Genomic DNA, 17563 nt, shown 5'->3' with positions numbered 1-17563 from the left:
AGTCACCAATCTCATTTGGATGCTGTAATAAAGTTCCTCACAGTTTATCCTAAAACCAAGCGCAATGCAAGACACATCACTGTCACTTAATACATGTTTCTCATCGTATCTCATTTACTGCTTTCTGATCTCTCAAGCTTTTACTTTTAAATTCTATTTGCAATTCAGAAAAATACTTCATCTGATAATAAAGGTTAGTCTATATCTGCAGAAAAATATGCACAATACCATGCTTATTTCCCTCTTGCTAAAATGTTCACATTTTGCAGCAATAAAATGGGGTTCCAGACACTAGCCAATAAGGTAACTTTGTGCAAACTAGAAAAAAGATGCTCCTTCTGGGTAAATGAACTAAAAAGAGACATCCTCTGGTACTCAGACTAAAGCTACAACCCTAGAACTAAACTTCAGGAGTCTTAAAATCTGGCCTGCATGCTTCATCTCCACTAATACACTGATTTTGACTCCCTTCAAAACTTTCATGCCTTTCCTACTTTTCATTTAACCTCTTTCTATATGTAATACTTTACAGATATCCAGTGTGTATCAGACTCCCTGTATGCCAAGACTATCACAGTTATTTGTTGGAAGCAAATAGACAATCTAGGGTGTAATTACACCCATAGATCACAGAACTCAAATAGGGAGGAAAGGAGCTTTGTTTGGATAGTAGCTATAGGCCTGCTCTCGACTATTTTCCTTAATGCAATCATTCTAAACGTAGTATTGACCCCTGGGGATACAGTTCCTGTCCTTAGGGGCCTTACACAGGGTGGTCGACTTTTGAGCAAATAAATGTGATAAGGGAAGATATTATAGGCCATCAGTTCAGTTCAGTTCAGTTCAGTCACTCAGTCGTGTCCGACTCTTTGCGACCCCATGAATCACAGCACGCCAAGCCTCCCTGTCCATCACCATCTCCTGGAGTTCACTCAGACTCACGTCCATCGAGTCAGTGATGCCATCCAGCCATCTCATCCGCGGTCGTCCCCTTCTCCTCCTGCCCCCAATCCCTCCCAGCATCAGAGTCTTTTCCAATGAGTCAACTCTTCGCATGAGGTGGCCAAAGTACTGGAGTTTCAGCTTTAGCATCATTCCTTCCAAAGAAATCCCAGGGCTGATCTCCTTCAGAATGGACTGGTTGGATCTCCTTGCAGTCCAAGGGACTCTCAAGAGTCTTCTCCAATACCACAGTTCAAAAGCATCAATTCTTCAGCACTCAGCCTTCTTCACAGTCCAACTCTCACATCCATACATGACCACAGGAAAAACCATAGCCTTGAAACCATAGCCTTGACTAGACAGACCTTAGTTGGCAAAGTAATGTCTCTGCTTGTCACTATCTAGGTTGGTCATAACTTTTCTCCCAAGGAGTAAGCATCTTTTAATTTCATGGCTGCAGTCACCATCTGCAGTGATTTTGGAGCCCAAAAAATAAAGTCAGCCACTGTTTCCACTGTTTCCCCATCTATTTCCCATGAAGTGATGGGACTGGATGCCATGATCTTCGTTTTCTGAATGTTGAGCTTTAGGCCAACTGTTTCGCTCTCCTCTTGCACTTTCATCAAGAGGCTTTTTAGCTCCTCTTCACTTTCTGCCATAAGGGTGGTGTCGTCTGCATATCTGAGGTTATTGAGATTTCTCCCGGCAATCTTGATTCCAGCTTGTGTTTCTTCCAGCTCAGCGTTTCTCATGATGTACTCTGCATAGAAGTTAAATAAGCAGGGTGACAATATATAGCCTTGACGTACTCCTTTTCCTATTTGGAACCAGTCTGTTGGTCCATGTCCAGTTCTAACTGTTGCTTCCTAACCTGCATACAGATTTGTCAAGAGGCAGGTCAGGTGGTCTGGTATGCCCATCTCTTTCAGAATTTTCCACAGTTTATTGTGATCCACACAGTCAAAGGCTTTGGCATAGTCAATAAAGCAGAAATAGATGTTTTTCTGGAACTCTCCTGCTTTTTCCATGATCCAGCAGATGTTGGCAATTTGATCTCTGATTCCTCTGCCTTTTCTAAAACCAGCTTGAACATGAGGGAGTTCATGGTTCACGTATTGCTGAAGCCTGGCTTGGAGAATTTTGAGCATTACCTTACTAGCATGTGAGATGAGTGCAATTGTGCGGTAGTTTGAGCATTCTTTTGCATTGCCTTTCTTTGGAACTGGAATGAAAACTGACCTTTTCCAGTCCTGTGGCCACTGCTGAGTTTTCCAAATTTGCTGGCCATATTATATATTATTTAAAATCTCTAATTTTTCATGTGGGCTTCCCAGTGGCTCAGTGGTAAAATATCCGCCTGCAGTGCAGGAGATCAGGTTCGATCTCTGCATTGGGAAGATTCCCTGGAGAAGAAAATGGCAACCCATTCCAGTATTCTTGCCTGGGAAATCCCAGGGGAGCCTGGCAGGTTACAGCTGGGTCACACAACAGTCAGATATGACTTAGTGACTAAATAAAAACAACAAACAATATGTATATACAGACATGTTATATATACACACACACATAAACACGTTGCTCACATTTGTGCATCAAAGTAAGGGATTTTCAGAAAGGACTCTGAGGCTAAAAATGATGAGACATAATATCTATTAACAGAAAAAATGATATTCTCACCCCCACAGAACAAGCCAAAGCTCTCTTCATTTACTTACATGTTTTGGGTCTTTGGAATCCAGACTATCAATAACTCTTTGGAGGTCCTTGATCTCCTCCTGCTTTTCAGCAATCTCTCCTCTCTGCTTTTCCATCTGCATTTCTAGATCAAGAACTTCCTGGCGTAATTTATTTAGAAGTTGTATCCTGCCACTCAGCTGCTTGAGAAGAAAGTCTTTCTCTGCTTCTGAAATCTAATTCCCCCCCACACCCCAATACACAATTAGCAAAGGACAGAAACACTGACTTTCAAATTTACAGAAAACAACTAGCACAATTTTAAAACAGTATAACTGCATGCTCTATCAGATTTTCTTAGTAAAAGTAAAATCTAAGAGTTATCTCGGCAACCCATTCACAGCTTACACTTTTATCTTTATTACACGTAAAAATGTTTATTTTACAAGAGCTTATGAGAAAATAAATGCAGGTAGTAATGAAACTTTTCATTCTAGTATAAACAACATAAATTAGTAATAATAATAACCATAGCCTTAATGGTAGTTGACTTTAGCACTTACCCTTGTATTAGAATATAAAACTGACAGTGTAATTAAAGGCTTTATTATAAGGCTTTATTATATTTAAAAATGTAAATATTTTAAAAATATTTAAATAACTCACTTAAAATAGCTTTTTCCTAAGTACATTTTATAAGGATCTATTTACTTAAATATTTTGTACATTATTTACTTCTATCAATTTATCTATATAAAGCTTTGGCCAGTGCTGTTTTAAAACATTCTTATCTAATTACTCTTATAAATTATGAATTCTTATAAACTACTCTTGACAGTTCTGTCCGCCTCTTCTCCCACTTCAATCCTTCTTTAACTCCCGCCATTTCTCCTGCCGGATTTTTACCTACTCTCCTTTCTCTCCATGACTACCATCACCTTTGCGGTCCAAGCCATTATCATACCTTGCCTGTACTAGACAACAGCCTCCAAACCAATGTACTCATCTCCATTCTTTCCATCTCTCTCAACCCACTTCATCTCATCAAGTAGGAGAGCGACCTTACAAAAATACAAATAAGATCAGCCACTCTACCACCTAAAGTCCTGCAAAGGTTTCCTATTCCATTCAGGATAAAAGGGTCTATGATGCCTGGCATGAGCTTTAACCTCATCTCCCACTACACTCTCGCTCACTCTGCAGAGGACTCTTCAGTCTCAAGCCTTTCGCACACTCTGTCAGCTCTGCCTCAAGACCTCACTGGCCTGTCATGCTCTCTCAGCCTGAGTGTCGCCTCCTCAGCGAGGCCTCTGTGGGCTGCCACACTCGACATCCTTTTTACTGTTTCTCCTAACTTTCATTTTTTCCCTCCCTACAACCTATGCTGTTTATCTACACGTTTCTGCTAAACTTATTTTTACTATCTATTGCCTACTTCCTGTCCCTGTGGGAGGAACACAGCTGTTCATTATTCAGGGCGCAGCCCGATCAGCAACTGCCACACAAACCCGAATCAGTTTCTGGTTACTAAACAGTCTGAAAGTAACACACAAGGTATCTTTTTAAAAGAACACATAACTTGGACTTCATTTTCTTTTCTACTTACTATGGTGTGAATACAGTTACCATCATAATTTTGAAATATTGAGTTTTAGAAGTTGCAAATAATTAAAACCTTTTACATACTTAAAAACTAAAATGTCAGAATAGTTCCTTTTTTGAACTTTCTTCCTATTCAGCTACATCACAGGTTTTGAGCTGTTTACTTCTTCATGACATCATCTTTTTATATACTGCATTTTATATCATTTATATTTTTGCTGCCTGTGTTTAATAATGTTATTACAGAGATGTCTTCTGGCTCTTAATCTAGGTTCCAGGTAAGATCTTAATGGTGGGGACTGTTTAATTAAATTAAGAAAGATATTAGGAAGCCGCTTCCCTTGATAAATTAGACACTTTCATAATAGAGTAGATGGAATGTATCTTTTTTACATGAAAGTAATGTATACCTGTACAATCTATAAAATGCTAATAGGATGTCATCCTGAATGGTAGGAAATGAAATTGGAAAATGCTAGAACCATGTCTGACTCTGAAGTTTGTTATTCCACAATTAAATAGGCAGCACTGTTAAAGGCTGTTTGAAGACGGTCTTTACACAGCTATGAAGAGGGAAGCTTACTTCACTCTCGGCGTTTCCTCTCAGCAATACAGCTTTACTTTTACCTACTTTTTTAAGCTGTGCAGCTTCTTCCAGTTGTTTAAATTCTTCAGTGGCTCTTAAAATTTGTTGTTCTGCCTTTTCTATTTCATCATGCAGTTCTGATAGTCGAGCTTGTGCTACAAATTTAAAAACCATGCACACAGACACACACAAGAAAAATACTTAATTCTCAAATTTCTACCCTTTTCTTAGCAATAACTTCCTCAATTAAATTCTGTAATTATACATCACATGAATAAAAAAAGTAATTGCTTATGATGGTTTTCCTCTATTAATCTACAGAATAGTTTCATGATATGACATAGAGCTATAATTGATCCATTTACTTGTAAAATTCTTAACATAAAAGGGGCTCTACTTGATAGTCCCCAAATTAAGGAACTTTTGAGAGACGAAGGATTTTACTTGAAAATATGCACTTACAAATGATTTTCTGCCTCGAGTTTCTAATTGCTCTCTCCCTCCCTGTTTCCCCATCTCCTATGGGACCGTGAGCCCCGTGAAGCCAGCACAGGCGTCTGAGGCAGTTTGCCTTTCCCTTCCAGAGCCTTGAGGACAGTGTGTGCAGACACGGCAGCCGGCCTCATTCTTCCGGTCTCCAGGTCAACCTCTACTGGCCTTCTGAGTTCTTCCCTTTAGCTGCCAACCAAGGGAAGATGGACCACTAACCTCAGTGACTGAGATCCCCACAATGGGCCGTGGGTACCAGTGAGATAGATGCATGAACTCAAGACTGCTTTCTAATTCCTTCATATGCATACAGCTAAGTGAGTAAGTGCATTTAAACTCTGCCATTTGGACGGTCTCTAAGTGTCCCCTTGGGTTGATTTCTTTCTCTTTATGACTTGCCAGGAAGTGGTAAGATTCCTTGAATTACATGATTTGGGAGGAAACTGAGGAGGTGGAGTGTGGGACAGGTCAGAAGAGTCAGAAGTCAGCCCTGGACCCAAGCCTAAGAAGAATACACTAATCCCGCTTACCCAAAGCACTGCTTCAGGTTTTAGCAACATGTATAGGCATGAACTGGAGAAGGCAATGGCACCCCAATCCAGTACTCTTGCCTGGAAAATCCCATGGACGGAGAAGCCTGGTGGGCTGCAGTCCATGGGGACGCCGAGTCAGACACGACTGAGCGACTTCACTTTCACTTTTCACTTTCATGCATTGGAGAAGGAAATGGCAGCCCACTCCAGTGTTCTTGCCTGGAGAATCCCAGGGACAGGGGAGCCTGGTGGGCTGCCATCTACGGGGTCGCACAGAGTCAGACACGACTGAAGTGACTCAGCAGCATAAGCATCAATAACTGTACTTGCTTCAGTTTTTACTAAACGTGCCTTTGAATGTGCAGGTCCAATGGTGAGAAGAATCTGTTGTCACGACAACCAGATTTAAGCATTCTTGGAGCCCCTGGACATGTTGCCAAATTATGGTCAGATTTTAATTCTCCTTTGTTAACAGGAATGATTAAAAACTAACCTGCTCAATGAACCACTACTTTTGTTTTGAACTTCTCATGTAAACACCATCATAATAAATACCTTCAGCATGTTTAACTAGAAGAATTTAAAAAGTCGGCATATATATTGTCTTTTTACATATTTGAAGAATTGAAAGTAGCTTGTTTTAACCTGTATTTATTCCGTTCTCTTTGTCTTCCAGCTCCGCGCCCAGTGGCATATGGGCTTTTGAGTTCACATGCTCGTTTCTAAGTTGCTCCCCTTCCTCTGGCTCCATCCTCTTGATCTCAACTGGCTGGGCATTATCTGCAATGTAACTCTCTGTGGCGAACATATTTCTCTTGTATCTGGACTTGCCAATGTAAGGGCTTTCATCTGGGGCTTTATCAACGTCAACATACTGGAAACAAAATAAACAGAGCTTATGCTTTAGTAAATAACTGCTATGCAGTCAAGTGACGTTTTTCGTTTTATTAGTGAAGAATATAGCACAGGATTCCCTAAATACTAATCTTACATATATAGAAGTTAAAAAAATATATATATATAATTATATAGAGAACTCTTCTATTTTACTCTTAATACTAAAAAGGAACTAGAACAAAAAAAAAAAATGGTCTCAAAAAGATTCCTCTTCCTATCCCTGAAGAGTGAGCTGGATTGATTGACTATGGAAGTACCTACAGATATGTGCTTTTTTAAGTACTGCTGAATCTCTCAAATCAGAAGTCTAGGCATTGTATTTTGGTTTCTTGGCTGGCATAAGTAAAATCTCAGTCTAATAAATTTTAATTACTTAATTTTTACTAAATGATATATGATATTGATTGGAATCACTGGATCTTGGAAGTTAAATGGCTTTCCATTACAGTGACATTTATGGTATTTGTATAAATAATGACTGATGAATACTGAACCCAGTGATTCCTGAACAAACAATAATATGACTATGCCATGGACACTGAAGCAGGCAGTGTGCAGTTGTAGTTTTCCTGGAAGTTTGGATTTAAGGAAGCTGATCAAACTACACTTTTGAGTGAGATAACTAAGGATTAGAAGGTTGCTCCGGGTTACAAATATGGATGTTGGCAAATATCCTTTTGGGGCTTTTAAACTCATGGACACTGCTCTATCTCAATGAGCTAGATCATTCACAGATTGAACCAAAATACATTTACTCTGCTGATATCCTCATAACAAGAACGTGATTAACAATAAAATATTGTTAAACATCACCACTACCCTGCCCTCCCCTGCCCCCTTCTATCCTGTCTTTAATTTGGATTACTACAAAATTAAAATAACTCACCTCTGAGGGATAATAATTCAGTGGCTCAAATTTAGCATCGATTTTATAAAAAGCCAACTCCTGTTCCAGTTCATACTGTTTTTGACATGCTCGCGTTAGTTCCATGGTCTTCTGCCTTAGCTGTTGGCCCAATTTGATAAGAAACAACACACAGATTCAATAAGTTAGTATAGAGGTAGACTGGTGTGGCACTGATTATTAGATTTCAAAAAATCCCACAGCAGATAGAACATTAAGAGCATTTTATCTTAATTCTAAAGTATTATAAAAAATGAAATACAAAATTATCATTTCATAAGAGATCACATAAGAGACCTTTGAAGTTTATTATGTTATTTTAGGATATAATGAAAAGTTTTTTTAAAAATCATTCAAACTTGTTTTATCCAAATGTGAAAATAATTCTTATCAATTATTTTTAAGTAACTAGTCTACCAAGTATCTGCTTCCTGATTTTTCCAATAATTGGTACTAATTTACTTAATTTATTTACAATAGCTTCATGGATAGGCATGATAGTAGACATTAATTACAAAGAAATTAGAAGGAGAAGGATGAAAATAGGAAATTGGTTTTAACTGGTGTACTGCCCTTGCTGTCTTATTTTGGCTAACAACATCTTGGTTTTAAGTGTTCAGAACATTATTTTTGTAGTGGAGGATAGAGGTGTAAATAAGCTCAATCAGATCCAAATATGTGATATTATTAAATTTTTAATAAAGTAATCCTACTACAACTTTTTAGTTTATTCTTGGAAATTTAGGAGCTAAAAGAAAACAAATCATCTAATCTTCTGAATTTATAAATAAACTACAAATGCCCAAGTATTGCTTTTTTTTTTTTTGCCAGAGCTCCAGATTTGTTTCTAATGAGCAGCCATGTTTAAAAACAACTGGACTATATGAGGACCTTTTACTTTTAGCTAGTTTGTTTCACTTTTTCTATTTCATATTCAGGGCTCCCGTTTCATTTAGTTTATGTTTTTCAATTTCTCCATCTCTTTTTTCTCTTTTGATGTTCTTAAGACTTTATTAAGCATAGTAGCGAAGCTTTTGTACACACATATATATAAATATATGAATAATATATATATTTTAGAAAACTTATGAATTCTTGCCTAACTAAAAAATTTATGATATTTTGATTCCACATGTTTGACAGTATGACTAGAATGCTAGATTTCTAATTTAAAACAATATGCAACAAGCAGCAAAGGTTTACTATATAGCACAGGGAACTATGGTCAATACCTTGTAATAACCTATAATGGAAAATAAATTTTAAAACAACACACATACATATGTATAACTGAATCACACACAAAAAAGAATTCCACTTTTTGAAATTTAGTAATGCTTATCTTTTGCCAGTTTTTCTACATGTCCTATGGATATCTAATAACAATGCATGAGATAAAAATTTTTTAATATATTTGTGTACAATATGATTAATATAGATTAAATATAAATCTATTATATTTAAATTATTAATGACATCACTTAAGATGCTCCTGTTCTTATTTTTTCTGCACTTGATAAAACATCCTCAGAGAAATGTATCAATATGATTATGTATTTTTTCTTTTACCTTATATTTCTTCTGACTTTTGCTTTATATCGTTGTTTGTTTGCTGTTAAGGTGTCCAATGGTTTATGATATCTTCTTTGTGAACTGTACCTTTTATCATTAAAAATATTCATCTTTGTTTCATTTAAAATAAATAAATTTAAAAAAGAAACTGAACCCCAGATTGGTTAACTGACTTGCCAGATGTTAAACAATTAGTGGTAAAAATTAAATATTTTATTAACTAGCAGTTCCAGCTCCCTTTCTACTAAACCAATTCTTGACTCATTTCAAAGGTCCACTAAGTGATTTCTGCTTTTTCATTGCCCCCAGCATCCAACAGTAGATACTAAACAATATGCATGCAGACAGGCTTCTTTAACACGAAAACGCACGCTGAAGAGGATGAGCACACACAAAGCATTTTATGAGGCCCACGGAACCAAAGTCGTGCACGACTCAGCTTTCAGTCACCTCCTGACTATCGACCCGAGGGGAAGCAAGGCTAACGCGGATAAGAGGCAATCCTGACTGAGGACTCGAGGGACGCGAGACTCTGTGCTAAGCATCTGGCATGTGCTATCTCACTAAATCTTCACAACCACCCAATGAGATGAGAGCTGCACAGACAGGTTAAGGAAGTTGCCCAGTTGGTAATGGAAGAGGCAGAGCTCAATTCCAAGTCTCCTGATTTCAAATCTAACACTCTGTTATACTACACCGCCTTCCATGTCCTGCTGCGGGGTGCCAAGCACATTACCCACACAGATGCTTTCACCAATGCTCACGAGTCCCTGAGTCTCAAGAAAGCAACCCACAACCCACAGTGTCAACGACTCTTGGGCTCTGCTCCTCAAAGGTCAGCAGCAGTGCGTGCTCGGTTGCCCAGTCATGTCCGACTCTTTGCAGCCCCATAAACTGTAGTCTGCTAGGCTCCTCTGTCCATGGGGTTTTCCAGGCAAGAGTACTGCAGCGGGTGGCCACTGCCTTCTTTGATGGCAGTGGGGAAAAACAAATGTGACTGGACCATGGTGGATACATGAACTGGCCTCTGCAGGCAAATACAGTCTGACCTTTGAACAATGTGGGTTTGACTGAGCAGGTCCACTTATACGTATTTTCCAATAGTATTTACTTGTAGTACTAGACGGTTAGTGGTTGGTTGAATCCACGGATACCAAGAAACTAAGGATACTGAGGGTCAACTAAAAGTTTTACATGGGTTAACCCCCATGTTGTTCAAGGGTCAACTTTACCAATAAATACTCTGTGCTTTGCATCTTTTACAGCAGTAGGCTTAGCATACAGTAAGCACTCAATAAATGTCCATTGAAGAAATGAAGAAATGAGAACAAACTGGGAGTCTAAGGCCCTGGAAAGTAGGGTAGTCACAGTATTAGTTGTGGATAATCAAGAGTTGACTGAACTGAACATATTTACCAGTAGGAAAAATAATACAAATTCTTTTACCCACATTCATATTCACTCTCCTATGTACACATTCATTAAAAAAAAATATGTACACACACGAGCACATTTCTCGAAAGGCAAGCCAGTTTCAAAACTTAAAATGGACGTAAGTCTATTAACACAAGTTACCATGCAAACCATGAAAACCACTGTACGATTCAGCCCTGGACAGACTACCTTTAAGGAGGGATGAAGAATCGGCAGACAAGGGTCTGCAAGCCAAGACAAGGGCTAAAAGGAGAAAGAAGCAGACGGACAGCATCACCTGGAGAATTCTAGAGAATGAGGCTATGACAACGTAAGTTGCTCTTTACTGACAACTTACCTTAGGAAGATATGCTTATTAACACCTGCATTATTTTTATATGGATGCATTTTATCATCATCCTACCTATGAGTTTCAAATTTACTACCATATTACTTAATTTAGTTCATTTTAAAGCATTTTCAGATTCATAACCTCACTTAGTCACAGGGCAGGTAAATAGTCCTCACTTTAAAACTGAGGAAACAAGAACAAGAGTTAAATAACTTAAATAATTTGAAAAAGACAATGAGAAATATTAATATTAAAGTTAATTATTTGTTGGTGGCAGGAGAGAAGGACCATTACAGGTTAAATGACCACCAAAAGTTTTCCTTCAATGCTATGATGTTTCATTTAGAAGTTAATTTGCATACTACATGAGGAATTACTTCATGAAACTAGAATATTTTACAACTATAGATGATATTACCACCAGACATTCTGCATAAGATAATGGAAAATGTTTTTCAAATGTAGGTTCTTAATATAAGACACAGAAATATTTTTTCTAAACATAGAACAGTTCTTTGGAATCATAAAATAACAAGTAAAACAAGATGAATTTAAAGAAGAAATACAAAATAGCTAATAAACATATATTCAGTACTTCAATAACTAAAAACACTGTGAAATTAAACCAGTGAGATTCTATTTTTTTCTACTCTATTTACAAGTTCAAAATAATATCAACTGAAGGATTGGGTTCCTTCACCCATTCCTATAGAAGTGTGAAGCCATTATAAGCTTTTTGAGGGGTGCATTAACATTAATCAAAATTTTAAAATTTTAAACTTACAGTGATTATGCTAAGGAATTACGAGTATGAATGCATAAGGCATAAAGATTTTTTTAAAGTAAGATTTTATCTACAGTTCTGTTCCTAATAACAAGAAAGTGGCAGCAACCTAAATAATCAGTAGATTGAATAAATTACAGAATACCCACATGACGGAACACAATACAGACTCTGAAAAGAAGAACTTCTGTGTGTGCATATGTGTGTGCACACATGTATATGAGTATGCAGTTTTTAACTTGGAGAGCTGTCCAATGATACATTGTTTTATTAAAAATAAGCAACAATTTCTCTCTCCACACAGAGAAGGGAACGTTTTTCCCCCCTTGTTTAAAAATGCAAGTGTTTAGGCAGAATTCTTGTCAACAAATCAAGTAATTAAGCCAGAATGCCAATTTTGAAAGAGGGACACACACATAAAAAAAATTAACTGTATAAAGGATTCTATTAATTATATGAGAAATACAGTTCTTTGAAGTTATGCTTAGATCAGAGAAAGAATTGTCAAATGAAAAAGAAAAAGAGTACCAACAGCTATTTTTCCCTTCAAGGAAAGTAGCCTAATAATTTTATAGGATCAGATTCTCTAGGTTGAAAAAGTCTTTTAAGGTGATTTAGTCGTCTCCCTGACTAATTTTTTTTTTAATCTTTTTCCTAAACCCTGAGTACATGCCTGTTTCAGTGAGAGCAAACACAATCAGAGTCATCACATTTTATCTCAAGACAGCTATTAGATTTCCTCTTCATTACTAAATGAAAAACTGCTTCCCTATAATACTAGTTGCCACTTAATTTTATCTCTTGGGAGCTTCATCAGTAACTCCAGCCCCTCTTCCATGAAACAGCCCTTTGACTATCTGCAGGCTTCCGGCACAGTCCCAGACAGCACGCATCTTTTGGGCAGCCATACCATGCAGTGAGCAGTCAACTGCAGCATGTCAAAACTGCAGCACGCTATTTCCGTTAAACCACATCCTCGCCATCCTACAGCCAGGAAGTTGTGTTTTCAGACCTAAGAACAGAGAATTTTCTATTTCAAGAGAATACAGTCACAGCAATGTAAAATACGGACTTACCAGTTCATTTTTCGTGTTAAGGTTACTCTCGAGCTCCTCACAGCTCTGTTTTTGTAGCATAGCCTCCTCTTTTAATGATCTGTTCAATTTATCTTGATTTTTAATTTCTTCAAGGAACTGTGCTTGTTTGCTTTTAAGCTCTTCAGTTTCCATCATCTTCTTCTCCAGGTCTCTTTCCAGTCTTTCTACCTCTTCTACCAGTAAAAATTGAATAGTTTATGAATCATTATATTTTCTATTTGAAGAAAGGCAGGACTATTTCTTAAATAACAGCAAAAGAAGTCTTAGAATAGTAAAAATACAATTCTACTTTTTAAATTATTCACTATAGTTTAGGGGAAAAAAGACTATTTTGAGCTAGAAAGTGATTTATACTAAAAGGAAGGAAGGCATAATCATCTGGATAACAATTTTTAAAGATAATATTTTAATTCCAAGCATTTGTGTGTTGATAAATGAGGTGGCTTTTTCCAAGTCTCTTAGAAAAAACATGCAAAATTTTATGTGATATTAGTGATTACACTTTAAAGGATGTTGCAAGCATGCTTACAAAATAAAATACCATGTTATCCTGCACGGCAGGTGGATTCTTTACCAGCTGAGCTACCAGGGAAGACATCTCAAGAATCCTTCTAAGGCTTCCTATGATGCTTAGGATAGGATCCAAAAGGTTTTCATCAAGAACTGACAAGGCTTTTCATGATTTGGTCCCAAATCCCCTCTCCAGTCCCGTTTTCAAGCACACATTTCTGAAATGATTCCACTTCTTTAGTTTTCTGATGCCTGTTCTCCTCTGCAGGCTTTTATTCACACCTTCTGCCTGGAACTGTCTTCCTCTATCTCCTACTGGCCTATTTTGCATCTTCCAGGTTTGGTTTTTAATATAAAACACTATGAGAAGCCAGCCCTGACTCTACCCTCCCCAGATAAGATGCTTCTCAGGAATGCTATGATGCCACCCTGCACCTCTGCCGTGGCCCTCGTCACAGGGGGACTTGGTGTCTGCCTTCCCCACTGAAGTTTTATGAAAGCAGAAACTGCATCTATCTGTGTTACCACCGGATCCCAAGAGCTCAGCATCACTAAAAGCTCCTAATTAACATTCAAAGTTGCGAATGAATCATAAGTACTTTAAACACTTCCCCCAACATGACTTCTCTTTGCATCATTTATGTTTTTGAATGATTCCAAAACATCACATTCTGGGAAACAAATGTTGAGTTAGGGGATCCCGAACTAATAAACGTTTACCACATCATTTCTCAAGTGCTGGATCAAACCACATGAAACTGCTGTTTTTATCAATAAACAAGGACTAACATCAATTTCAAATGGTTGAACATACAGGTTCATAGCCTGTAACTATTACATAACTATTGTGTTAGGCTACTTCATACCTTCCTCTTCCCTTCAAAAAACTCCCATACTCCTTCTATTTTCTTTTTTCAGTTGATGAGCTCATACTTTATTAACAAGACAGACCCCACCAGTAGAAACTCCTCATCTTCTCACCACCAAAGCAACAAAGCTACCACCTCCACACATCTTCTCTTCCTTCTGACAGAGAAAGTGTCCCACCCCACTTATCAAGAGACACTCTTTATTCTTCTTCTCTGGTCTCATCTCCTTGTCTTCCCAAGGACCAAAGAAACTAAGCCATGATTTGTTTCTCCACTTAACTCTTGAATATTCTGCTTCTTTGATTACCAGCTTTGATGCTTCTGACAACTTCCTGGTGTGGAAGTGATTGGCAAATTTTTTTAAACTTTTAAAAACTCACTTATTAGGTACGAGGGGAGAGAAACTGTGGGAGGAAATTTCAAATCTTTATCCAAATGTCTTCCTCCCATTCATTCTTCGATCTATAATCTAGCATTTGTTCCAACCACTCCTTAACTGCTCTTGTCAAGCTCATCATTATGTTGCCAGTCTAAAGCACTTCTCTGTGCTCATCTTTCTTCACGTTTCAGTGACACTCAACATAGCTGACTACTTCCTCTTCTGAAAACTTCAGACTTTTGCAACCCACTACTTCCTGGTTTTCTCCTCCCTTGATGGCCTCTCTGTTTTCCTAACTGGCTCCCCTTTTTGCTCTCCCCGAAGGCTGCCTGAGAGAGCTAGTTGATTCAGGTGGAATTAAGTATCATTTTTATGCTGACAACTCCCAAATTTACATCTCTAGGACAAATCTCTTTGAAACCCAGACACACATTTCTGATTCTCTTCTTGGCTGCCTCACAGACATTCACACTCAGAGTTCTAAATTTTCCCATTTTCAAAACAATTTTACCAGCAAACCACTTACTTAAGCCAGAAGCTTGAGGATTATCTAATCCATTAGAAAAGTGCTGCTGATTCCACTTCCAAAGTGCATCTGTCCGTTCCACATCTATCATCTAAATACAGGCCACCAACATTCCTAAGCCAGTAGCCTTCTAACATGCCCCTTTATCACCATTTTGCCCTGCTTTAAGTCATTCTCCATCCTGCATCAGAAATAATCTTCTTAACATGTAACACCTACTTAAATGCTGTCAGTGCTTTCTGCTGCGCCTGGAATACACCCAAAGCCCACGCCCTGTGTCATCTTGCCCCTACCTCTCCAAACTTTAACTTGAGCTATCCTCCTGTCAGACTAGTCTTCTTTCTGTCTCAACTCACCAGCATCTTCCCAATGGCAAAGTACAAGCTTTTCCCTCTCTCTTATCCTCTCCTGCCTTTGCCTTCAGCTTATATGTCATTTCCTCAGAGAGCCATTCCTTTACACCACTTTCCAGAAAAGGGGTTCAGCTCTGTTACTTTGTCTGGCTTTAGCTGTTTTTTGTCTGTCTTTTCCACTGAAACAGAAGCTGCATGAAGGCCAGTGCCTTACATCTTGCTAGCCCTATCTTCAGTGCCACGTACAGAGCCTGGCTCACAGCACACGCCTGATGAGTATTTGCTGAATTCACTGATCTGTGGTGCCATTTTCTATGCCAATTTTAATAGCATTATAAAGTTAATAACAAATATATCTTTTCTGAATCATTTATGAAAATAAATTCCTCTCTCATCCAAATTTAGTTTTTTAAAAAATATGTCACCTTACCTAAACTGAATCTCTCAAAAGCTTCTTGCCTGTCCTGAGTGGTTACTGGCCGACCTTCCAAACTTTCCAGTGATCGGAGGTGAAAAATGGTGAACTGAAGGTAATGGGGAAGGGTCACAACTGGATTTTCAGCTAGGATCAGAGAAGTCAAATCTTGAAGTGGTTTCAATTTGCTTACATCTTGGAGCTAAAATGATATGTAATATTATTATTGGCATAATTGAATTTAAACATCCTAAACATACCTAAGGGAAGTAATAAGTCAAGGAAATTGCAATTATCATGACAAGGAACCTATTCATAAAACCCATTATCCAATTGTAGTTTGAAGGGAGGGACAGAGAGGAATATTTGAGGATCTAGAATGTATCAAGAGCTATATTTGGCATTTTCCCCATGCCATGTCATCTGTGACTCCTCACAGAAACCTATGACATATCGTCTGAATTTTATAGATCATGAAACTGAGGTTCAAAGAGTTTAGGTGACTTGCTCAAAGCTCAGAGAGTACATGTGAATGAAATAGGATTTGAATTCAAGACTGGGTCACTCTAATCCTATTATCTTTCCATTACACTGAATGAACAAATCAAAAATATAAACGGCATGAAAGAGAAATTTTGTAAATCTTCAGATAACTCTTATAGTTGATAATTAAATGAATATATATATATAGAAACATTCACAGGATATATAGAAACATTCACAGTCCTAAAGTGAGATTTTTACATTTATCCAGAGAGGGATTTTAAAAGGTTGAGAAATACTACTACTAATAGCCAGTGCAAACAAATCTCCCCGAATGGATGCTCTTGTTGAACCCAATTCAAATACGAACTGAGACGAGTGAGTGTACAAAACTAGAAATAATAATAGATAAGCGTTTACTGAATGAGCTTCCTGATAGTTAACAGTACTAACTAGGGATCAACTACTTTAGGAACATGTGCGGCAATATTAGATGAATTTATGGCTACCTCCTCCCATCACCCGCTAAACTCCAAGATCTCCAAGGTGACGCTGTGTAACGTGGTGTGGGGCTCGGCTCTGAGTCTTTTGGGCTGCCACGGTGCAATGGCAGAGTCACCTTATCAGACCTTCATAAAGATGAAGCAGGAAAGTAGAGACACAGCATTAAACAAAAGGTACGTATTATTACTACCTTATACTGGTAAAAGTTCAAAACACTAAATGACTCTAAGGCTGTATTCCTTAAAGGTTTTATTTTCACATTTTATCATTTCATCTGAGCCCTATACCACTTCCCTAAAGAAGGCAGGGGATAAACTTTTTCCAATTTAAACAGTGAGTTTTAGACAGATGAAAATTTATCCAAAGATCACAGAAGGCAAATCTAGACCCATACTGGAAGTCACCTCTTTTATCTTCTATTCTAAGGCTTAAGTTCTTTAAATTATAGGAGGATTGTTTCCATTTTAATACAGATTTAAATAAATTAATGTTTTCACTTTGCAATGCTTATTGAATATCTAACTGTATAAATGTTATAAGAAAATTATAAAATAAACTTATATTTTATGACAGAAAAAAATACATGTCACCATCAGCTTATGTGAACCATGATAAAATTGCTTTACTACAAAAAGCTAGTGATTAACACTTCCTGTAACACTTAATACTATAATCAAGG

General features: G+C 37.6%; 1 protein-coding gene across 5 annotated transcripts in view; it reads right to left on the bottom strand.

Moving 5' to 3' along the window:
• CNTRL (centriolin) overlaps positions 1 to 17563 on the bottom strand; it is an 86671-nt gene that overhangs the window by 53292 nt on the left and 15816 nt on the right. For 4 of the 5 annotated variants that reach the window (XM_040241197.1, XM_040241188.1, XM_040241178.1 and 1 more), the window contains 7 exons: positions 15913 to 16099; positions 12825 to 13018; positions 10823 to 10876; positions 7610 to 7729; positions 6472 to 6700; positions 4850 to 4959; positions 2658 to 2852 (listed from right to left, as the gene is read on the bottom strand). In XM_040241197.1, the coding sequence (XP_040097131.1) occupies positions 2658 to 2852; positions 4850 to 4959; positions 6472 to 6700; positions 7610 to 7729; positions 10823 to 10876; positions 12825 to 13018; positions 15913 to 16099 (1089 nt within the window). The remainder of the gene's footprint in view (positions 1 to 2657; positions 2853 to 4849; positions 4960 to 6471; positions 6701 to 7609; positions 7730 to 10822; positions 10877 to 12824; positions 13019 to 15912; positions 16100 to 17563) is intronic. The other variant, XM_040241206.1, reaches the window with a different exon arrangement.

This window comes from Oryx dammah, unplaced genomic scaffold, assembly GCF_014754425.2.
Source record: "Oryx dammah isolate SB20612 unplaced genomic scaffold, SCBI_Odam_1.1 HiC_scaffold_1, whole genome shotgun sequence".
NCBI classification, from domain to species: domain Eukaryota; kingdom Metazoa; phylum Chordata; class Mammalia; order Artiodactyla; family Bovidae; genus Oryx; species Oryx dammah.
The sequence above is the reverse complement of the archived record's forward strand: the minus strand, read 5'-3'. Positions and strand labels throughout refer to the sequence as shown.